Source organism: Melanostigma gelatinosum, assembly GCF_949748355.1.
Source record: "Melanostigma gelatinosum genome assembly, chromosome: 7".
Taxonomy (NCBI): Eukaryota; Metazoa; Chordata; class Actinopteri; order Perciformes; family Zoarcidae; genus Melanostigma; species Melanostigma gelatinosum.
Window position 1 is genome coordinate 7,784,171 of NC_136640.1, and position 25,093 is coordinate 7,809,263.

The 25,093-nt window shown below is 43.7% G+C and overlaps 1 protein-coding gene across 1 annotated transcript; it reads right to left on the minus strand.

The window, feature by feature from the left end:
• Nucleotides 1-8,362: 8,362 nt before the first annotated feature.
• Nucleotides 8,363-24,464, minus strand: serpini1 (serpin peptidase inhibitor, clade I (neuroserpin), member 1). The gene is made up of 9 exons (XM_079271789.1): nt 24,364-24,464; nt 15,294-15,582; nt 14,194-14,424; nt 13,813-14,007; nt 11,258-11,462; nt 10,478-10,575; nt 9,638-9,724; nt 9,386-9,475; nt 8,363-9,290 (listed from the first exon to the last, which is right to left on the minus strand). Exons 2-9 carry the CDS (start codon nt 15,559-15,561, stop codon nt 9,214-9,216), a joined length of 1,251 nt encoding a protein of 416 aa, XP_079127915.1. The 5' UTR covers nt 15,562-15,582; nt 24,364-24,464; the 3' UTR covers nt 8,363-9,213.
• Nucleotides 24,465-25,093: the final 629 nt, after the last annotated feature.

The following is a 25,093-nucleotide window of genomic DNA, read 5'->3' on the forward strand; positions in this document are numbered from 1 at the left end:
ACGAATACAATAGACTGGACGTAGTCTTGACTTACAGAAAAGCTCATAACTTGACTCGAGCTGTGTGCAATTCCGCTGTCAAGTTTATCCTCAAACAGAGACAAGATGGTCATAAATATGTGTCAATCCTGAATATCCATTGTTGCGTTTACGTGTCATGAGTGAGGCAATTGCCTCTAATAAAAAACATTTGTCCCTGGCACACACACTCAATCAAATCATCCCTTCTCCTCTCGGCCTCCATTTCTGCTCTGCCTCTCACTTCCTGTCATCGTCCGTGTGCTTTCTCTCAGTTTCCTCCCTCTCTCTCTCTTTCTCTCTCCCCCCCTCTTTTTGTTTTCTTCCTGTCATCATCCCTCTGCTATTGTGAGATTGTTGATCTCCCCAGAGGAACTGTGGGATGCTGGAGGAGCACGAGGGTAACAGGTGTCTCGTTACTGTGCTAATAGCCGGCCACAGGGAGACGCACACATTTATTTTACAGTGACAAGAGCGATAACTCCTCCACATTCCCCACATTCCTCTCTCTCTCTCTCATCACTTCATGGGTGAATTACCAGGCATGAGTAATCTTAACATGTCGATGCCTACAGCCGGAGTCTATCTTGAGACGCATGCCCACACGACTGCCACCAATTCGCACATCTTCCATTTAACACCAGAGCAAGATTGACTTGAAAGCTGAAGCTCCGAGCTATGAAAATATACAGATATTTCAGCCCATTTTTATAGGAAAAATCAACTCAAACTCCTGTCCTATTTCATCGCCATACCGGAAGAGATCATTGCGTCAACATGGGCAGCAAAGATCATTGATGACATCTCGAAACCCCTCAGTTGAAGACCAGCTTCTCTTGTTAGGCCCGGACCCTGCCTGCGGTACACGAGGAGCCAGCGTGCTCATTATACCGTCTCTGCAGCAGTAACGATCTCACACATCAGCTGCAGTCTTAAGTTCTATCTCTATCTCCACACACACACACATATATAACACGCAATTGCACAAACAATCTTCCACACTTAAACGAATCCCAATGAGGCACGTAACTGGCAGTTTGTGCCTGGCTTGTTAGAGAGATATCTGCTGCTTAAATTGTGTTTCTCCACATTACTGTGAGGGAAGAGAAAGCGAGCGCAGTGTGTGTGTGTGTGTGTGTGTGTTTTCGTGCACCAGTTCATACTTGAGACGTGTGTATTGTGCATGGATGCTCCCTTGAGGGAACGTGTTGCAGTCTTCATACTCATGTTCTTAGGTATCAGATAACAAAGTGTGTTTATGTTTCAGGTGCAGGCTGAAAATGAAACCATTATTAAAGAATATACGCTGCTGCGATGTATGAATAAATCAACTCCAGCCGACAGGAGGGGGCAACACTGCTTGATGTACGACAGTATGGACGCCATTGTTTTTTCTTTGATCCAAAGCACTTTACAGGACTAAGACACTTCCAGTGGGAATTAAATCACATCAATGTGTGTGCTAATGTGAGAAGCTACCGAGGAATACTGTGTGTGTGAGTGTGTGTGTGTGTGTGTGTGTGAGACCGTGGTGCATGAGGCTCATGGGTCATTACCCAGTCAGTCAGAGGACACAATAGGCCATTATCCCAGGGAGTCTGGTCACTAAATGTTTGATCGGCCTCGACAGCGGATGTCCTGTTATACTCCTCTCACATATTACAGACGGACACTAAGGACACAACTACCGATCATCAACTCGTAAATCTGTAAAAGATAATCGACATTATAGATCCCCGTGTGGTGCGTTTCCGCTCAGCGAGACAATCGTATCTGAAGAAAAACAATCTCCTCTATGTGTTCGGTGCGGTCTGTAGCAGATAGAGGAGCGCGAATGTGTCGGCTCAGCAAAGTCCTGAGAGATGTCGAGCTGGTGGAGATGAGTCACGTATAGCAATCTGATTATGCCTCCATCAAAGACAAAGTTCAGTCTCTGTACTGCACCACAGTCAGTTTAGCAAAATGGATGAAAAACACAGCTGGAAGACTTCATGGTATTTTCTATTTATTATCAAAATATGTAGATAGGATATCCAACAAGAAATACTATCACAAAGATATTAATAATCATAGGAATGTATATAATTGGTACTACATATAAAAAGGATGTTGCATGGCGTTGTAGCACATTGCCGTTACATTTCCTGTGACTGCATTGTCAGTGTGTTTTCGGCAACTGACGTGACACACTTTGTGTGAATAACTTCAACAGTTCTATGAAACCTTCAGTGCGACTTCAACGTTTGCTGCCCAGTACTTTGCAGAAGCCTCGTCACCGCGTCAAGTGTTGTAGGGTCGGGAGAACTGACTCCGTACACATCCGTCCATGGAGAGAATGTCACAAAATGTTGCACATCCTGGTGGTTTCTGGGAACTGTAGTCTAGTGGGCAGAGAGTCTTCTGGCAGCTTTGGGATGCCGTCCAGGATCTCGAGCTTTGGCAAACAGAGGAAAACACTGCGCAAAGACAGAAGCAGAATGAGAGGGCACGACATCAAAGGACAAGCACAAACGTTTTCTCGTCTTCCCCCTTAACCGTCCGTGTGTCTCCTCACCGTGCACGGTAGTCCTGAGTGAAGGCCACTGGGTTGCGGGTGAGGTTGAGGGAGCGTAGAGGGCTGCTCCCCAGGGCCCCCAGTCCCCCCAGGGAGCCGATGGCATTCTCAGACAGACAAAGGTGCTCCACCGCCGGGAGCTTTGGCAGCTGGCGCAGACACACCAGGTGGTTACGGTGCAGGTTTAGCATTCTGCACCTGGATCAAAGGAAGCACTGATGGAGCTTAGCTTTCTTTTAGTGGCTACTGATACAAAAAAAATAACATTTTCTTTGATGAAGGAACAGCTCTCACATCCGACTCCAGCAAAGACATAGAGGTGTAGTGAACTCTGCATTGTTCTACAGGTGAGGGAGTCGTGGTGCAGCCTGGGTAGTGCGGTTCATACCTTGGCAGACGTACGGAACTCAGGTTGGTGAGGGAGTTGTCAACCAGTTGTAGTTTCTCCACGCGGATCAACCGGCGGAGGATCCGCAGGAAGTTCTCTTGCTGGAAGGGGTCACCCAAGTCCTGGTAGGACAGATTCAACTCCTGAGAAGAGACAGGTGGTGAAACCGCGAGAGCCTTTATCTCTCCGTCTCCGTCACAACTCCAGCCAACTCCCAACATTCATTCTGTTGCTTGTTATACTCTGCCATATGCTGACACAATGCTTGCTGACTTACCAGACAGTTTTCCCAGTTCTCTTGCAGTCTATCCTCCCATCGTTGTCCTTCCTCCTCTCTCCTCCTACTTCTCCTCCCTCTCTCCAAACAGATGTCATCCTCCTCTCTTTGAAGCAGCTCCTCTTCTGATGGCCCTTTCATGATGACATTGTCAAAGAAAAAGAGTCGATAATGTTCATGTCATTATCATCCATTCAGTGAGAAAACGATTCCTAATCCCGCTTGCCGTTTTAACAGTTGTCGGTTGGGATCCTTTGTAGTATGTCTGTCACTATCTACTAAATTAAATGAAACGAAGTTCATTACTTCTACTTAAAGAAGTTAATTAGCTTAATGCAGGTAAGTCGCAGCTGCATAAAATAAAATGCCACTATCCAATTAATGGTTCTTTTTTACTTCCACGAAAAAAAGAGTACATTTTCCAAAGAAATACTCGCAAACAAAGAAGCCACATTGCAGCAGTGCACAAGTTGTAACACCGGACTCTCTTCTTTTATACCACAGGAAGTTCTTATGCAACATTTCCCTTCCTTCCGTTTCGTTTAATCCAACGTTACTGCAGCAAACGGAGCACACAGAAGGACTTCTGCTGTGGCTGCGTGCATTTTGGACTGTGAAAGTTCAAAGGTCACAGTGGTGATTTACTCTGATGCAGACCTTCTCTGACCCTGGGGCAGGTCAGCTGGTCACCCGTGACATCACACTGCTCCAGGCGATGCCACGACACGAACCTGAACCGCCTTGACGGGAGCTGACAGAAAGAGAAGCAGAGAGCAGGATGAACCATCAGACACACCTTCTATTGATCTAGAACCGCGGTGCCTTTCCTCGAGTGAAGCTGTGGCGGGGTGAGATGCATACGCAGAGACATTTGGACCGTTCAGTATAATGCTGAAGACACCAGTGAACAGGACACACACTAAAGCTTAATCTACTATTTCCCATTAGCGCAATATAAACTGTATTCCCTTTGCGTGCAGTTATGTGGCCAAAATCATTTTTAAGACCATGAACCAATACTGCTACACATGCTAACAAGGTGAAAGCAGTTATTTCTCCTTCAGATTGGCTGATGCTTGAGAAGAACAATTCAAGTTGTATCATCTGATGATGGCAGCCTCCTCCTTTCTCGCCTAGATCGCATCCTTTGTCTCTTTCCTTTATATATCCGAGACACAATTAACACAATTGTTAATGTAACATGCAAGTTGACTGTCTTCGTTACTCCAGTGTGATGAAGTACGGGAGTGCAGAAGAAAAACACACTTGACAGACTGATGCACTCTCTCAATTCCAAATGTTGGAAAGGTGGTAATTAAGACAAGTCAGATGTACAGATGAAATCGTGTTGGGCTGCAAATGACTAGAATAGAAAATGTGGATGATTCTGTCTACGATACGATTACTTAAAATAAGATAAATGCTACCTGGTAGTTGAACCAGCTCACTCTTTTATCATTTATTTAACACCTGATGACAAGATGCGCAGGTTGAGTTCAAAAACAGAATCATCCATTATGAACACAAGCAATAAAAATAACCCCAAATCAGCATTCATTTTCAACTGAATTTGAAGAAATACGCCTTGCACAGTCATGAATACATGGAGTATTTTTTACCACAGGTAAATGACTCTGCATAGGGAGGATTTGGAAATAAGACATTTTTCCATCTCCTCTTTAATTAAATAGTCCAAGAGGGCGACACATCATTCCGTGTAGCAATTTAAGGGCGAGAGGCCAGTGGCCTCAGGGTGAAATAGAGAGAGCGAAGACTGAGAATATTAGGTTCAGTCCAGAGGGGAGAAAGTGAAGAGGGAGGACGGATTGGAAGACGAAAGCATGAGGAGAAAAGGGGGAGGACACAGGAGAAGTGTAAGAAGATGGCAGAGGCAGAGCTACAGACGTGAAGGGAGGACAAGGAGCACAAATGACTTGAGGACAGCAGCAATGAACGCCTACTGGCTTATTGTGTGTGTGTGTGTGTGTGTGTGTGTGTGTGTGCCACTCACAGGTGTCGATACAAGTCCAGAATCAGGACTCTGGTCCACAGAGAGAGGTGTGCGTGTAACCCTGAGGTCAGAGTACTGGGAGGAGTGGGATTTGGGGAAACTGCCACTGAGAGTGTTCACACCTGAGGAACTGAGAGAGAGAGAGAGAGAAAGATGAGGGTGATGCAGGACATTATCCCATCGTCTCGTAATGTAAGCCCTGGCGTGTCCTGTAAGCCCTGGCGTGTCCTGAAACCCTGACCACCGGCCGAGTGGGTAGAGTTACCGGTGAACTGGGCCTGACAATGCAGATTAGGACCCGTTGCCAGGGCAGCAGCGGACACCTGAGCAGGTGCTATATTAGCTTAGAATAGTCGCTGTATGCGGGGGATTGGACACACACATATGTGCCTCTATAATTGATACTGCTTAATAAACTATGCCACTTTACTACAGTATATTAGTTGAATAAATGTAATTTTAAATCGAATTGAAAAGATAAGATTAATGTTTGGAGGTTGTAGCAAGCGTCAAAGGCTGAGATATTGAAGTAAAACCGGCCTCTGTGGTCTCTTGAGCCTGATAATTAAACTGAACACGATATCTCCCGTTGTCTTACCTTTCGGACATGTCCCAATCGTCTTGTGATAGTTTCTCCTGGCCCTCTTTAACGCATTGTGAACAACTCGGTTTGGACTGCAGCCGTTACCCATGGAGCCCGCTGTTTTTAAATTTAGTTTTTAGTATTCACAGAGAGAAAGTTAACCGTCCTGTCTGCTCTGGCTCGGGACACTGACGCTGGTGTGGGGCCCGCTGCTTGCAGGTGAGACCGCTATAAGCTGCTGGTTGCCTGGCAACAGTGTTCAGGTGTATCATACAAGAACGAAACCGGCACGAGGCGCTGCTGCACAACTCAACCAAGCTTGTGAATTGACTTTGACTGTTCAATTATCTTAAACAAAAGTGACCAGAGGGGGAAAAAAAAACATCTTGATTTGTGTGACAGCAAAAGAGAGCTTATGCATTTGTCATCAGGTTTTTGTTTTTAATTATGTAGTAGGTCCATCTTCAGAGCAAAAGTGACCAAGTGGCAAACAATAATGGAACAATATGCTGTTATTTTCCTCAATTCATCAGAAATATTTATGCCGTCGTGTCTGTCTTGCAGTCTCCTTCTCCATCCTCTCCTGTTTCTAGTCTTCTTCTTCTTCTTCTTCTTCTTCTTCTTCTTCTTCTTCTTCTTCTTCTTAACACAATTGCCTTTGTTCATCTTGTTGGCATTTGATTTATTCCATTATATTCTGTAAACACTAACTTGGGTGTGAAAATGCTTGCCATGGTTATAGACTGACTTTCAAAGAACACGTGTGGGAATGAGGGGATCAGTGGTGGGAAAATACAGAAATCTGTACTCAAGTATAATACCACAATGTTCAAAAGTCCTGAACGCAAAATCCTCTCACCACAAATAAGAAATGAATAAATTAGTGACACATTAATGCACTGCAGTAGTTTGTTTCTCCTTGTTTTTGTTTTTTGTGCTGTAGTTTCTCTTTCTGGATGTTGTCATGCGGAGGAGGAGGAGGGATGCTCCAGGGATAACCAGCGTTACCAGCTGATGAAAGTCATTTAGACGATAACTCCCTACACCTGTCCTTCCTCTACAATGCAGCTCGTTGTGTTCAAGATATTGCGGCACTGAACACGAGGAGATGAAAAGCTGTTTGATATTTCAGGTGAATGAAAACCCCTGGTACTACAGGGGACTGTGGCAATGATTCCCTCTGACATCGTACTAACTTGTGTTAAGCATTGCCTTCGCTGGTTATTTGAAGACTGAGTTTGTTATCATTTGCAATCAACTATAGTGTATATCAGCTTTTGCTGTTAATTGTTGAAAGAATTCCACTTGTGTTGTTCTTTTCCGATCCGTTTCATCTTGTGTGACAGTCGTGTCGTACATAATTGGTGTTCTTTAAACACCGACTGAAGATAAGGATGGCGGCTTTCACAAAGCGTCAAATTGAATTCATCAAAGCATCTTTGTGTGCTGTTTTTTTTGGTGGTATTCTTATTTATCCCACAGCACAGACGCTCATATAATGGCAGACAGGGAACATCTGTTACGGATGTAATTATCTCGGCTTATTTCCTGATATATTACTATCAGTGTCAGTGCCAAGCAGACAGCAGTAGGTGTGTCGGTTGTGACAACTGTTTCCTTCATGAGATTACTCTTTAATGTCGAGCATTAAAAATACATACACATAAACAACATACATAAGTAACTGTCACTCTACTGCCAATACAGTTATGAGTTACGGATAGCACAGGCAGGTATTAATAGATTGCTATGTAAACTGTGTTCATAACATTGAATAAATCTTAATACTAAATACACTGTTTATAGCCTAATTGAATCATTTTCTTATTTGGACTCTCTTGTTTTTGTTGTACTCTATTATTGCTCACTGTTGGGCATATTACACTCAGCAGATAAAGCTGCCTTACATGTTCATGTTCATGATGCTTTTATTTACCTATGAGATCAAGACAGAATACTACCTAAATAGGGAAAAAAATTCAAATGAATTAATAAACTGATTTTCTTTTATTCAGTCTTCCTTATGGAGTGACATTTATCACAATCAACATGCGTGTGTCATTTGTCCTTGGTCACAGTATATCCTTGTCTGGCCTAGTGATATCTGTTTCCTTGTGTGTGTGTGTGAGTGGTAGGTGATGCCACAGGCCTGAAACCACTCCGAGATGCCTGGGCAGGATATTGTCTGCCCTGGGAAGCTGAGGTTACGGTTGAACAGCCAACTTCTGCCCTAAGGCTGTCTCTTCAACTAAAACAGCCAACCTTATATCAAGTCCATGATATATTCCGGCACAGAATATATAATGGCCTTTTTATAAACAGGTTTCATAAAATCCCAGCAAATCTGTCATTCAACCTGAAAGGTGTATTAGCTGTAAGCATTCAGAGTAAAAGGCCTAAACTGCACTGCCCTTTAAAATACTATTTAGTAATCTATTTAGAACCATTAACCACATACAATAATCTCCATGCACAGAGAGGCACACAGTCTTTCTTTAATGGGAACACATTCATGTTTTTATTGAGTAAAAGACTGAATACAGCTGGTGTTAACGGTTTCTCCCTGTATGTACATCCAGAACAGTGCAGCAGATCTTTCTCAGTGCGCCTGCATGCTCCACTCCGTCTCTATAGCAACCCGCCTTAGTTACGCAGTCTCCCCTGCTCACCTGTGAGATGCCCGGCTGGGCCTTAATCAACCGCTCAGATATGATAAGGCGTGTTAGTTCATCAGCAGTTTAGCCATGTGCCTACAGTGTAAAGAAAATGACTAGAACACTGTCTGGAACAGATATACTACTAAGATTCATTGTGGTGGGACAAGATGTTTGCACATGTTTATTCTGCAATAAATACTGAGTATATATATATATATATATATATATATATATATATATATATATATATATATTACAGAACACAATGTCAAATGTACAGGGATATGATTAAAGTGTGAAACCTACATTGTGCACATACTGTATCTGGAGTAAGAAAGAGTAAATATTTCAGAAGTAGAGAGAAAACAGTTTGTGTGTGTGTGTGTGGGTGTAAGTGAGCGAGAAGCTGCTGAACTTAAAGGGGTTGTGCGTGGATTACATATCATGTGTTCTTCTTCTCCTCCTCGTCATTCTCATATACAGACCATACACCAGAGAATATGTACAACTTCCTTGCCCTGCATGTCTGTATCCAGGAGTTTAAAGCGTCCAGTATCAAAACACATCATATGTCCTATGTCATATTTCAATATATAATATATCGTATAATATTCAGTTTGTATATATTTTTTGTATTACTGAAGAGTATAAAACACAGCTGAAGATGGCGATAGAGGATAGGTAGCACTTATGACGTCAGGATCTCGAGCGAGCTCACGCGGCGGTTACATGGAGTCAAAGTCATGGTCGTTGGGCTCGATGACTTCGGGGGTCATGACCCTGCCCATGAAGAGGATGGACCCTGAGGAAAGGGGGGGGGGGGGCGGATAGAAAGTCAGACCACAACACACATACTGCATATCAGAGGCACATTTACGTGCACAGAGACGCACATACCTGTCCTCCGGTTTCTGATGACAAAGAAGAACGGGTGATCAGCCATGACCTGTGGATACAGCACCAGAGTCCTGGTCAGAGCGATCATACCTGAGAGAGAGAGAGCGAGAACACAGTTATTTTCTGACAGACGGGGGCAGTGTTTAGTGATCCTGATGTTGCCGTAGAGACCCATTCATACTAAGAAAGTGCAATGTGTGGCAATGTTACTGATGAGGGCGATTATGACGACGAACAAAAGATGAAGTCTACCTGACCCGACGGCTCCTTCGGCCCCCTCCTCTGTCACATCCAGGTAAGCCTTCTGCACGGCCTTCCCAATGTACAGGTCCTTACCATCTGTTGCACACACACACACACACACACACACACCATCACTATATATACCAGAGCATTTTAATTAATAGTTTTACTTCAGATAAAATATGTATGTCTCGCTACTGCTCAGCCTCTGCAGCATGTATACGTCTGTCTCTCTCTCTCTCTCTCGCTGGATCTATTTTTACCGGATGATGTGACAGCTCTGACCTGCCCACTCGGTGCCAGTTACCTTGGTTACCTGAGAAAGTACCTGAGGCAACTTCACCGCAGCCAAGAAGCAGAAATGGAATCAACTTCTCATGCTGAACCCTTCTAGGAGTTTATTTCTCCTTTCAGTTGTGCCTCTATGTGTTTTATAGAATAACCTGTGTCTGTGTGTTGTGGCGGTACCAATTCTCCAGATTTAAGCTGATCGGGAAGAAGCCATAATACAGAACTATTTACTGGGAGAAAGATATCTCACAAGTGTTTTCACAATCATGAAAAAAAGCCTCTTCGATCATAAGGAGCTGTGTATAAAGAAAGTTTCTTGTTCTTTAAGATCCCCTCCAGCTATGTTTCAGAACGCTCAAAATCTTCCTCAATCTGAAAAGTTAAAATGCCTCGAGAGTTCAGCTCTCCATCTTTCTTAAGCCCTAAAGAAAGAGCGCTGATCTTAGTTAGGAGCCAGTCCCCACACCTTGCACAGGTGATCTCAATAACCCTTCACTTAACAGCAAGTACCAAAGAATGAAGGACCGCAGTCTGGTTTTCCATACAGTGTGGTGTTACCTGTCATGGCGGAGAGATCAGCGTCGTTGGTGAAGATGTTCTTTATTCCTAGCTCCTGCAGAGTGCTCTTCAGGTCGATCTTCTGCTCCACTTTGAACCTGAACAGAGGTTCAAAGAATCTGATTACAATTTAAGAAAGTCAGATCCAGATTAAGTGGATGGACATAAAATCATACTGAGCATTTTCTTGTATTTTGCCACGGTGGAATTAGCTAAAATATACAAAGGTCGTCATCACACCGCATGCATGCCTACAGTGCTTGTATATCCGTCACTGTGTTTAAAAGGAAAAAGTGAGCGTGTAAGATTTCATAAAATAACATTTCTACATACGCATTGTAACTAGCTAAATGTAAAATACATGATGTCTTTCTCACGTATTTGCAGTACGGGTAGACAGTTACTCTATCTTTAATGTTTGTAGTATACCCTAATATAAAAAGAACTGCCATTTCCCGTCATCATCAATAAAGCAATCATAGAGTTCCAATGAGGGAGGATGCAATTTAAAAGGAGAAAAATAAATATTGCCGGCGTTATTATGGCTCCTTCCTCTGACTAAATTGAAAACGGCAATTACTGCAGGGACATTCTCGAGGAGCTTTGTATTCTGGGAAATGTAATGTGTCAACCACAACAACACGATGTCACTGTAGTGTAGGTAGTTGATGCACAAGTAAACAAGGCATGTTGAGGTAAATTGGGTACAAAAACAAAAACGCGTGAAGCACAGTGACGTCACAAACGGAAGACATTGTGTAGCAGCGTGTGACTTCACACCTGGGGAGGTAGACTTCCACCTTCTGCCGTTTGACATTGTTAGCCCACTCCTCCAGCAGTGGCGCTTTGATGATGGGCTCCAGGGAAGCCAGCGGCACCTCCTGCCGAGGCAGAACGATCATCATGGACATGTCCTCCCCCTCATAGGGCATCTCCAACACCTGGTACACGCCGCCAGCTTCCTGTGTGCCATCGCTGAACTCACCTGGTGGGGAGGAAACATGCGCAAATGAAGGCGTTAAAAGACACCACGAACACACACACGTATTGGTGCTTCATGCAATGGGTTTGTGCACCTCGCTGAAGGGAGGAGCAGAGCACATTGATCCACTGTATTGATCCCATCGCGTGTGGTCATTCCCCTTATCCACTAATTAAAAACCACTGACGCTTCAATGAAAAGCTTTAGCTTCACTTGGTGCGGAAATGGATTGTATACATTCTGTGTGTAGAAAGCAGGAAAGGATCTTGTGGGGTTTTTTTGTGCAATGCCCCTTTTTTTCCTACACAATCATGCACTGAACTGTCTTCAGGCATGAAATAAAACCCTGTAAACCAATCTGGGATCTAGGGGGGAAAAAAGACATCCTTGCATATACACACACACACACACACACACACACACACACACACATGTCCACAGAGAAACGCATGTGATTACGCACATGAACATCTGTAAGTGCTGATATCTTCTCACAGATGCGCTACAAAGGCGGAGAGAGTGATATCTTCAGTCCTGAGACGGATCATTAGGAGACATGTCCCTTGTATGTAATTAAACAAAGCCCATCAAAAAAAAAAATCTCATCAAGATAAGCCAACAAAGGTTTACTTGAATTAAGAGAGACAGTATTTCTTAGTCAGGATGAGATAATCCTTTTGCACTCAAAACAACTAGATCTTAACTCTAAATATAAGCTGATCTCACTTACTTAGGTATTTGCAGTGCGAGATGGAGATTACAGAGCAATTAACCAGACGTTATATCAATTTTGGCACATTATTTCTTTTCTTTTGAAGCTGCTTTAAAAAGGGAAAATTACAACAAAAAGACGTATCATCTTTCATCAACCAACATGGAGCATTCTGGGTAGCGGCTGCGAATGCAGAGTGAGGCATCTTTGCAGCAGAGAGCGGGGTGTGGCTTCCCAAAACATTTTACTCAACCAACATGATTGGGCTTCAAAATGAGAAGGCAAAATCAGACTTCTCCCCGAGGACCTGTCCCTGTTCTGCAGCGCGCACGCGCACCCACACACACGCACACACGCACACACACACACACACACACACACACACACACACACACACACACACACTCCTTGATCCTGGGAGTGTGAGAATGTGTGCACCCTGTGAAAGTAGATGTATGAAAGTGCAATCTCACTACACACATACAGACTGCACCAAAATAACTCAAACGCGCCAACTTCAGTAGCAGTGCAGTAAGAAGCATGATGTAACCGTCTTTGGCAGTACATCAAACAAAAAGAAAAAAAGACTGGATGCAGAAAAGACAGACTGGAGTCAGTCAGATGTATTATAGCCAACCTGCAGGACTCCAGTACAAACTGGTCTTACACCTCACAGTGCTGGCACAACACCAAAGACCGCAAAGTATAAAAGTGCTCCCAACTCACAGCAGCCAGATTGTGACTTTGATTTTATAACCCTGAAAGTGTTTTTTAAGACAGCACTTACTCAGACAGTAAACCCAGACAGTGTACAATATATGTGTTGGCTACATCATAATAACCCCAAATCAACAACGCATTAAAAAACACATTGAAATAATTGATTTAGCCAAAATTGCAAATATTCCTGCATTTCAAATGTGAGGATCTTCTGCTTTTTTAATCGAGTAAACAACAATTAGTTGCAGCCCGATGTAAAATAATACAATAAGTTATTGTTTCAGTCCTTTGACCTATTGAAACAAAGCTGCGTGTCCCAGCGTGCATGCCGTTTGTAGAAAATTGAATGATCAAATATTAAAAATGGAAAGAAGCAAAAGGTCTTTTCAGAAAGATTTTGGAAATTCACAGTGACTCTAAAATTACTCAAAATGATTGATAATCAGCACAACATTGGACAAAAAGATGTCCTGTCCTAAATCTAAGCAGATATTAATAAAAAAAGGGTGTGTGTGAAGTGGCAGAAAAACCAAAAGAAATACAAAAGGAAACAAAAGGAAACGCAGCGTTGTTTGTTCTGCCGACTGTCAGAGTATCACTACATACGTTGCCACAGACTGTCACAGTGTCGCTAATATTGTATGACATGAACAAAATAGCCTCCAAAATGTACGAAATCAAAAGGAGTTTGTGCCAGTGAAGATTTCAGCAGCAGAGCTCACTGAGCAGAAAAGAGGAGTCTTTCCTGGGAAGAACGCTCAAAATATGAATATTTCAGATCCAAGATGAACATTTTAAATAACCTCAGGAAAAAACGAAATTCAAGGGCTTCAGAAAAAGAGCCACAAGTGCAATTCTAAATACGGACACACACACACACACACGCACACACACACACACACACACACAGCTCATCCCTACCATAGTAGAAGTCTCCCTGTTGGTACATCATGAGCGTCTGGACTTCAGAGCCGTCGTCTCTGCTGAAGGAGAAGGTTCTGGTGTTCTCTGGCCGGAACTGGTTTCTCCAGGAGCCCCTGAAGTAGACGGCGTTCACCAGGGTCAGGCGGGTCACGCTGTTGAAGTCGTCTGCTGAAAGCAGCTCACGGATCTTACCTGGGAGGAGGGGTGATTAGTGCAGTGCGTCAGGATCCATATTCGTTTTTTATTTGGCCTGCAGCTAATGAAGTCGTGCACAAGGATGAAGATGGAGATCTGTGCAACTGAGGGTTGGAAATGTATTCAATAAATTTAGATTTTGTATTATATTTCCCTTTCTTCCTCCCTCCCCCTCCAACTCACTCTCAGTGTGATTTTCCACCCAGTTGTTGATCTGCTCGGCCACTGCCGCCGATTCGCTGAAGTCGACCGTTTCCACATCGGCCCGGAAGTACTTGCGCATCAGATGCAGAAACTCTGGGTTAAAGGTGACGCCCTCCTGCAGGAAAAGGCTGTTGGCAAATCTGATCACGTAGTGGGTGTCATCGTCCGACAGCGCCGCTGTCAGGTTGTGGAGCAAAGAGAACTCCACGCCTGGAGAACAGAGGGAGGCACACACACACATTCATAATGTAGCTGTATATAAAGAGCACAGGGCTGTGGAAAAGATCCATGCGCTGTTTTAGTTAAATAACAGTACAGCAATAGAAATACAAATCTTATGAAGTTCAAATAGAGGCCCATATGGTGAACATTTAAACCATCTGAACGTGCAGTACTTCTGTCAAAGTGTGAATTGAATCTTAGTGGAATATAGTATGCATCTATCATTTTAAGTCACATTTCACAGAGCAGCTTTTTTCGTGTCATTCAGCTTTCTGTTCCTGTTTTAAGGGTGGAGGGAACGCATGGTCATTAAAACAACGTATACATTTTGCAGTATGAAACAAACCTTGGGAAATAGTAAGAGGCAGAACAACTTTTAAGATGGAAATGACAACTGGCTGTTTACTGTTTGAGCATATACATTACTAACTGCGATCCATATCTGCCTCTTGGTTACTTTTCTGAAAATGAAACAGTGCAGTGTCTATTTATGTACGTGTGGGGGCGTGCACATGTCCAGCATGTTTGTGTGTATGTTGAATGAGATAGTTTATTATATAATATTTAAGGGGTACGCTCGTTATTTAGTGTTGCATTTCTTAGAGCTGGGGGGTTGATATGACTTTTACAATGGGTCAAGCGCCCAAAAACACTGGATCCTACACTTACCACAAAGCAATAGGATAACATCTTTCATTAGAAAGAGTAAAACGAACGAGTAAACTGAGCTCATGTGCCTTTAATCAAATAAGCAACAACAAATATGATTCAGTGAAAAGGCACTTGCATCAAAGACTTTTCACTTTCATGATTCGGATCCTGATCGTGGTGGACCTGCTCACGAACGTGTCTCTCACCTGGCAGCAGGTGGCTGAATCCCACAGCCTGCCGTATCTCCTCCAGCGAAGCCCCCCTGGCCCCCAGCTCCACCATCCCCAGGGCCACAGCCACGCTCAGCGGGGAGAAAATGATGTTGTCCTGGTCCCCCGCAGCCTGCAGCCGGTGGTACAGTCTGACCGAGAACTCTGCTGTAGTGTCCTCCGGAATGTCCGCCGCCCGGCAACCGTAGCGCGGCAACAGGATGGCGAGGAGGAGGAGCGGTGAGAAAACTTCCAGTATCAACATCGCAGCACGGACCTCGGATAGCTGGAGTCAAGAGGGACGTATGCAGCGGAAGGAGTTGGATGGAAAGAAACAAGAGGAGAGATTTAATGGGCAGCCAAAAAAAGGTGGAGAAGGAAGGGAGACAGATGAGGACGGAGGGAAGATGAGAGGAAAGAGAGAAAATGATTTGGGCAGGGGCGGAGCCAAAAAGTGGGGAGAGGAGGATTGCAGAGGGGATAGAGAGGGGAAGGCAGAGAGAAGAGGATTACAGAAAGGAGGCAGGAGGAGAGAGAGAGAGAGAGATACGGGGAAAGAAGATTATTGTGTGAGGGAGAAAAGGAGATGAAGGACAAGAGGATTTTGGAAGGGATGGAGAAAAACATGAAAGTAGAGAGAGCAGGGATGTGGGGTGAGAGAAAAAAGAGCGAGAGAAAGCGAGAGAGAGAGCGAGAGGAAACATCTGTCAGTCAAACATTCTGCCAGTTTAAACAGTGAGCTCAAAAGAGCAACGCATTCATGAAAAAACTATTTCTACTTGTTCGCACAGGTGTACTTACAAAGAGGACTCCCCACTATATTTGTGATAAAGACAGTGCTAAATACTGGAAATAGTAGATAAATAGATAGTGCTGAAAAATGAAAAGAGAAGGGTAAAATGAGAGAGATTAAAGAGAAAAAAGAAAATCGTTACGGATTCAAATGAATTCAGATGAAAGGGCAGTGGGTCAGGGAAGAGGTAGAACGGAAAGGACAGAGGGGAAAAGGGGCAGAAGCAGTTATGCACAGAAATAACAGACAGAAGGAGAGAGAGAGAGAGAGAGAGAGAGAGAGAGAGAGAGAGAGAGAGAGAGAGAGGAGGCTGTGAGATAGTCAACAAGAATGTGCGGTAACTACAAGTGTACTGCTGCCTGCAGTCACCACTGCTGTTCAGACTACATCTAAATGAGCTCATACATATTGTATGACCATTCTTATCATCTTGAGTTAAATAAGCTTCCTTCCTGCAAAGTCGTCTCTCGCTCTCTGTGTGCGTTTGAGCCTTTGAATGTGAATGGGCGAGTTCCTGTCCGCACAGAATGACTGATGAGGAAGCGGCCTTTACCTCCCTCCTGCATCCTCCATCCTTCCCCTCATCTCTCCTTCTGTCTGTCCCTCTCATCCACACGCTATCTATCATCACCAACTCCCTCCTATACCGCTCACTGCTCTACTTATAGACCTTTTTCAGTCTCTTTAACCCTCCCTTGCTTCATACAATAAAATGACAAGCAATGTACACACACTGCACCATCTCTCTGGTGCTGCTGTTGCCAGGCAACATTGTTTGGTGCTGTCAAATGGATTTAAAAAAAAAAAAAAAAGTCAGAGTCAATAATATGTATAGCCTAGCATAAAGAGAGAGCGAGAGAGAGAGGGGGGGGGGCGGACTGTGGTGTGGTCACAATGCACCTGTGTGTCAACAACACCAATGGGCCGCAGCCACAGAGAGTTGGTGACCCATCCTGTTGTGTACCGTTCTTTCCATTGCTGTGCTGTGGCATGTGACAAACAACGTTCCCCTCCAAAATGAAGCCTGAGGGGATGCAGTCATGTCAAATCCATTAAAAAGGATTTGTCTGGTGATATTCAATGTTTTTCCTCATTGTCAACGAATTCAATGAAAAGACCAAAACCCAACAATGAAGTGATCCTCGTGTGATCCTGTGTCTATGTAGCCAAAGCGTATTCCTCTGTGTCATAGACCCCGAAAAACAAACTATCAAAATACATCCACACATCCAAACCCATGAACACGGGCACTGTCGTTTCTTTTGATTCAATCTCACACAAACCACCTCCTGTTGTAAATACTCACGACAAATACCTATAGATTGATGAGTCATCTTTTAAGGAACCAGAGGGGCTTTGGTTTTTGTCATTGTTAGTTCTGGTCTTCTGTGATTTGTTTACAATAACTCAAATATATAGACTACTGCCACAGCCTTGTCCTGAAATAAAGCAACACATACCGAGTAAGTGGCCGGAGCCGGACAGCCCTGGCTTCATTTTACAATGACATGCATCTAGGTCGTAAGATTTGAGGTTACATCTTGAGGTTACATCCCTCGTTCTCCTGCAATAAACACGCATCGCCACACGTCACTTCCACTTTATGTCCTTCCAAACAGACAGTCAGCCTTTCATCTCGTTTGCGCTCCATCTATACATATTCGGACAAACCGCTTTATGACAAGAACGCCATTGAACCAAACTGCCAGCTGGATTTGCATCCAGTTGAGTCAGCAAATGGAAATCCATTTAATTCTCACTGGGAGAGGAGTCGCATGACACTTTGCGACTTAATATTTAATTTAATTTGATCATATACTAAGTTAGATAGGAGTCATTCCATAGCAGGGCGGCCCATCAACGGGGCAGAAGTTGTGCTTTAAAGCCTTGGGAACAGCCTTGATGCATTAATGATGCAGAACTGGCAACAGATTTTAGCAACAAAAAAACTATTAAATGACACCCGAAGGCACAAACCTGGTGTTTGACAAGTTGATAAACTGTTAGCGTCTCACGTGTGTTCACCTGCTCTCACATGTCGTGCGTCACTGAAGACAGAGCGAGAGAGGTCCAGAGAGAGTGAGGGGGGGGGGGGGGGGGGGGCTGGCAGAGATGTAAATGGAGGTAATGTTCCTGACCTTCCCGAGCTGTGGGAGCTGAACTTCTCTGAGACAGACCGCCCTGCTTTCTGTAAGGAAAGACCCAGCCATGCAGTTAAGCCAGGGAAAGTAGTGTGCTCCATTATTGTGTGTGCAACTGTGTGTGTGTGTCTGTGTGCGAGTGTGAGTGGTTCATAACACCATGGGTGGCTGGCTATTACTTGTAACGGTGACACCGTTCTGACCTTTTTGAGTTGTCTGCAAGAGGATCCCACACATTTGCGCTTTGGCCATCGATGACTGTACGAGCCCAACTTTGGCTCCAGTCTGCTCAGGTGGTTCCCAGCACGCCTCGCAGGTAAGCAGGGAAACCCAACACCCAGCTATAAAACGTTCTCTCGTGACTAAAAGAAAAATCGCTCATGGTTTAAATTGCAAGAGTTTAATCCTGACAACTTGATTAATTCCGTGCAATTAAACTCACTGGCCTTTCAAAAAAAAAAATAAAAAGCATCTTCTAATCTCTCCGTGTAATCCTAATTCTCAGGTAGAATAGATCGGCAGTTGACATTTCCACAATTAAAACGTGACGTCACCCAAATCCACAGCATGCACGTTAATCCTTACTGCCATTTAAACCCAACACCTTGAGACGCCACGCTTCGGAGGCCGGGGGAATTTATTAAACATGGACATCCTCATTCACGGTTCAAATCCACACACACACACACATTGAAGTACACATTTCCACACACACTTCCAAGCCAAGGTTACCAAAGCAACTGCAAGTGATGGACATTTTTTCGTTTTGCCAAGCTGACAGAGAGAATTTCTACCCTTCAAAGATATCTTCCTCCTTCCATATAGGCAGATAAACTATCTTTCCTTTTTCTTTTCACACACTACTCAGCATTTCCTTTCTAACGCCTCTCTTTGCAATAACTGTTCACGCCAGCTCCAGTTGTGTCACTCAGTTGCACTCTCTGACATTGTCTGGTACACACACACACACACACATTCTGCAAAAACAAGGTGAGATCCTGCTCTTCTTCTTCTTCTTCTTCTTCCCTCTGGAAGGGATCACAATGGAGCTGCAGCAAAGTCCCCAAACAGTATCTTCCCCCCCTTTAACCCACTTCTCTGCTCCAGCTCAAATCTCTGCACACTGGTTCACTTCGGCTCTAAGTACACTTCCAAACGGTCGAAGCTCAAAGGCCCTTTGATCAATTCTGTGAAAATGCTGGCGTCCCATAAAATGCAGGCCTATCAATCTGGGAACGATCTGCAGAGAATGACGTCTGTGATTATCTCTGTTCTCGAAAAAACCTTGAATTTCTGCGATGGACACTGGCACGATTTTCACCATGAAGATGTCGAACTTATAAAAGGGCTTTTTTTTCAGTTCAGAGAGAATGGAGTCTGATTATCATTCATGAGTTTCAAGTTTTCCTTGGAGGCGCCAGAGCGGCCGTGTTCTACATATTGTTCTGGTTTTGAACTGAGATGAATGCAAGAAGAGACACACGTCTCAGAATGTCTCACTTTTCCACCAGTTTGATTAGACACCAGTCTCCCACCTATTTGCTCACCCGCTGATGTGAAGACTCCCAAGGCGGGGCAGAAGACTTCCACACGTGACGCAGAAATAAAGCCACCACTGGGTAGAGTCCTTAACTCCATTACAGTGTCGGAGAGAGGAAGCATTAAACCCCTGTGGCCGGCTGGGGACTTCCATTACTGTGTCGAATAAAGTGAATACAATTCATCAATCAAGATGTCCATTCTGCTCTCGCCCCTTATTTGCACCTACTGTAGCAACTCTATCTCATCTGGAGAGAAAAAAGAAGAAGAAGAGTGCAACAGTTGTGTTTGTATTAACCCTGCTGTGTAGCGGTAATAGATGAGACAATCTATGACAGTACCCGCAAAAGGTAGAATCTCAAAATCCTGAAGAATAACCAGAATTTAAATTTGAATAAATTATAAGTTAATTATTAAGGGTATTGACAGAAAAAGATCCACCACTGTGCCATTTTAAAAGGTAAATTAACAACCACTTCAACATCAGTTTGTGGAAGTTACAATGTGTTACATGAATGTTCATCATTTAATACAAAACCCTCAGTGTGCAACCACTCCCCCCCCCAAAGCAGCAATTACTACCAGCCTGTTCACTCAGGTGTTTCATGTCATTTTTTATTCATAATTCAAATATAAAATGCAATGTGTCCGGGAATAAACTTCATTGAATTTATTTCTAATTAAACCATAAATCCTAGGATAACATGTAACAGCAGTTTCACGAGCAAATAAGCCTGAAGATCAAAACAACATTAAACTCGGCCATCTATGTGTCTGCAGAGCCAATGTGACTGTAATTTTAAAACTGCAGACTGTCATTTTTTTAGTGTCACCGTGAAAGATGGAGCCTAATTTCGCCGCGTTGCATTAACAAGCCTCTAATTCAACCAGTGATTCCTTTTAGTATTTACACTTGGGCTGTTTTTCTACTGTGACACATCAAAAGGTCTCCGGTGATGAAGGACTATATACCGGGACCGTGTTGTCGACAGTGCAACTTTTGACATTGGTGGAGGCGGCACTTCAGGAATCAAAAGCCGAGGCTAAATAAACTGACAATAGTTATTCACATGCCAGCTATACTGTAAATAATTCACCTCACAGCTAACATTAGTTCAGATTCGTTACGTTTTCGTGCAAATACCAGCAGGTTTCTGACAGATTACATTCTATTGGACAGTACAATCGGAGGGAAACACTGGGTACCATCTTATAAAGTAGACAATATCTCAACTACAACTTAAGGGTGATTTACAGCATGTCATTTTTTTAAGTGTCCAATTCAATGATTTCAATTCCCTCACGCGTAGCAAACCAACAAAAACAAGGAAGATGTGTGTGTAGGACATTTGGTTAAAAAAAAAGATAGTTGAAGACGCAAATAAAGATAGACGGAGACAGGAAGTGCACTAAAAAAGCTGAATAGAGGCAGCTCACACGCAGATACCGGCTTTGATTCAGAGCCAGCGATATCTAACGGCCCCCTGCATGGCAACGGCAAGATGGTTGACCGGCTCTGCCAAGACACACTCAACAGTGTCCCTTTTCTTTTCCTATGTCAGAAAAAAAACACACACACACACACACACACACACACACACACACACACACACACACACACACACACACACACACACACACACACACACACACACACACACACACACACACACACACACACACACACACACACACACACACACGGCGCTGTGGGAGTGCTGTTCGGAGGTTTGAGCTGTAATTGGATCGGCCTCTATTTGGGGTCAATGGTAAAAGTGAAAAGACTGGAGGGGTTTTTTTCAAATGGACTAAAGACCAGGGAGACACAGGAGCACAGGAAAGGTCACTACCAACCAGTCCTGTGGAGGAAACGTGTGCATGTGTGTGTGTGTGCGCGTGTGTTGGGAGGGGGGTAACAGAGGTAAGAAGGGGAGACAAGGCAAGCGATGCTGAATAAGAAGTGATGGCAGAAAGACAGCAGGGCGATGATAAGGGTGTTTGAATCGCTCACAAACCGCACCGTGATCATTTGGCTCTCATCGGCGGGTGGAGGGGTTAGCTATAGCGAACAGGTGTGCAAATTGAGAAGAGGCCGAGAGAGACAAGAGACACAATTAGGAGAATAATTCAAATTGATTTGGTATTTGAGCCGCGGGGTTTGAGCGACAGGGGAAAAACATGGGTATTACCAAATCACTGCAACCGTTTTACTGTCCTCCTCTGAGAGATCTGTCTCTGTCCGTCAGCCCACTCCTCACCAATCCACCGATCGATTGGTCGGATCGATTCCAGGGTCCGTGTGTGTGCGTGCGTGTGCGTGCGCGTGTGTGTGCACCATGAGTTGATGTGAGCTGGAAAGACTGTAAAAGGTTGAAACGCCTGCTGTGAAATGGCAGTAAATCTCCCTTAAATGTGGACAATCTTGTTTAGAGATTTGTAGAGAAATGAAATGTTCACCATTGGCAAAAAAGAAAAGAAAAGCATGTACTATTTGAAATTAATTATTTTGAGATGTTAAAAGGTAATTCTTTTTGGATGGTCTCTTTTCTGATGGTATACATCCAATGCTTTTTTCCAATTTGGATGTATTGCATTTGAGATATTAACTACTTAATATTAATTCAAATGAACGATTCATTTCCATTCTTTAGATGTCCTCCCTGCAACTCCCTGATGTAACTCCTGACCTCTTTCTCTCTGCGTCTCTCTCTCTGCTCGCATCCTCCTATCTGGACAGGTGTATGAACTAATCCCTCGTGTCTTTGCTGCAGCAGAATGTACGGAGCGACAAACCGGCTGCCTGAGTGTGGATGTGCAGGTGTGTGTTCATTTAGAAAGTGAAGGGAACAGCAGAACAAACGCCAAATAAAAAGATGCTGAATTCACCCACCGTTCTTATGTTTTTGATCATACGGCAAATGTGATATATACGTTGAACTGTCGTGATATTTCTCACACGAATTCCATTTCTGGATGGCAAACAAGCAGTTTTTCATGCTGATCACTGACGGCCTTTATCTTTCCTGCATTTTGAGTCAATTTAAATTCAGTGTGCGCAATAAATGTATTTCAGGACAAAGAAAGATTATATATTTGATTTCTTTACTCTCACTTCATGCTGCAGCAGATATCAGGTTTCATTCTAGCCTGAGATGATGTATCTAGTCTACCGCAGTATTTATTGCAAATGTCCTCTTGTTCTCACAGCAGAATACGTAACTGACCGAAAAACATCAACACTCCTGCGTACACACACACACACACACACACACACACACACACACACACACACACACACACACACACACACACACACACACACACACACACACACACACACAAGGTTATGCTTGGAAGTGTTCAGACACAGCCAGTTGCTTTTCCCTCCCCTCATTTTGTTTTCGCTAGGCTGATTTAATTATTGAAATGCAATTAATGCACGCACACACACACACACACACACACACACACACACACACACACACACACACACACACACACACACACACACACACACACACACACACACACACACACACACACACACACACACCAAAGCAAGGCATAGGAAACAGCAGGCTTTATAGAGATTTTGTGATTTGGCTCCATATGGAATTAATTCATTGAGATTATGCCTGAAGGGATGCTGCCTTCCTGAATGTGGAGCAGAACTACAGGCCTAAATGAGGATTAGGGAGGTCATTATCTTAGTTGCAGAGACAAAGAGATCATAGGTGGATTGAGAGAAAGAGACAAGAGAGGAAGCAACACTGAATTGTTTAAGCTATTATTGATGTGTCCCCCCCCCCCCCTTCAGCACACACACACACACACACATGGTATCACTATGACAATGAATATGATTTAACCAGAGGTGCAGTGTCGTGTATAAATAGGCTCCATCATAATATTCCAGCTTTGAATTACCAAAGATTTTGTTTCTACAAGCTGATTCTGCCGGTTCTGTTGGCAACATATTTTCACCAAAACCACCATGAACACAAACATACACAGACCTGCATGAAGGAATAACAAGTGGTGAGTGCGTGTGAGTGTGTGTGGGGGGTGCGGATAGGGTAGGACCAGGCTACTATCTGCCTCGTTAATTCACACACACTCACTCACTCACTGCGCCTTTGCCCGTATTTCAAGGACAAGAACAACACTGCAATGCCTGAGCTTGTTTTCAGTGAGAACAACAACAAGAACAACAAAAACAAGCATTGCAATCAAAGACCACCGAGAAAAATGAAATAGCATTGGGTGGTTAACACACGGGTAACGGCTCAATATAGGCTTGAAGAAATATGTGGGGCTCCAATGTGCGTTTCCACCCGCGCCCTTACTAAAAGCCTACACATGTTGATTGTAGCATCATAATCCCTTTACACCATACCATAAAAATCCCTATTACACCAATACATTCCTACACCTTTCAAAGAAAAAACAATTCAATGGACACACTCAGAAATCTTTGTTTTATCTCGCAAAAGCGGAGCAGTTAAGGTTTGTTATCCTATAGTGTCATTCAGATAAATCAGTGCAGGTTTTGTGATTGAACCGGTTGTAGGTTATTGCATAAAACGGTTCTTACCGATCAACGGTGTTAGGTATGATGGATGTGTGCGGTCTCTCTCTCTCTGCTGCTCTCCTCCAGCGCCGCAGCTCGCTGCTAGTTCATTTGCCACAGACTCCGCCCCCCTCCACGCCGATTGGTCCAATGACCGTCTACCAAAGAGTATCGATGTGAGACGAAATAAGTAACTTTTCGGCTTCCGTCTTTGCTTAAGCGAACAGTAGCCTACATTTACTTTACATTTAGTCTAGATACAAATATTTCGAACCTAATTACGGCGGCTTTGTGTTGAACATATGTGTCACATATTCGGAGTCATTTTATTCAACTGTGTGTATCTTTTATTTCACCTGTCTCAATTGGTATGCCCTCCAGCTTTATAACAACCCGAAACTAGCCCCCTACAACAGTTAGCAGAGTATATTTTTGTTTGTTTAAATGCACAGATATGTATACTGTAAAAGGGGCATTCAACTTGAATGGATATTCTTAGAAATCCGTTGCAAATCAATTCAATTTTCTTGATTCTGCTGTTTCGGTGTATCTTCATCTGTCATCGACAACAGTTAGTGACAGCACTATCTTGTCCTACGGTGCAACAGTTAATTTCGTGCTGCGCTAACCTAAATTAGTTTGCTCTCAATCAACTTTAAATATGTCTTATGCACAGCTCTACCACTTATATTTGTGTGCTTTCTATACACGGATAAGCGCTAAACATGTTCGTGCTTATAGCTCTGTCAAACGA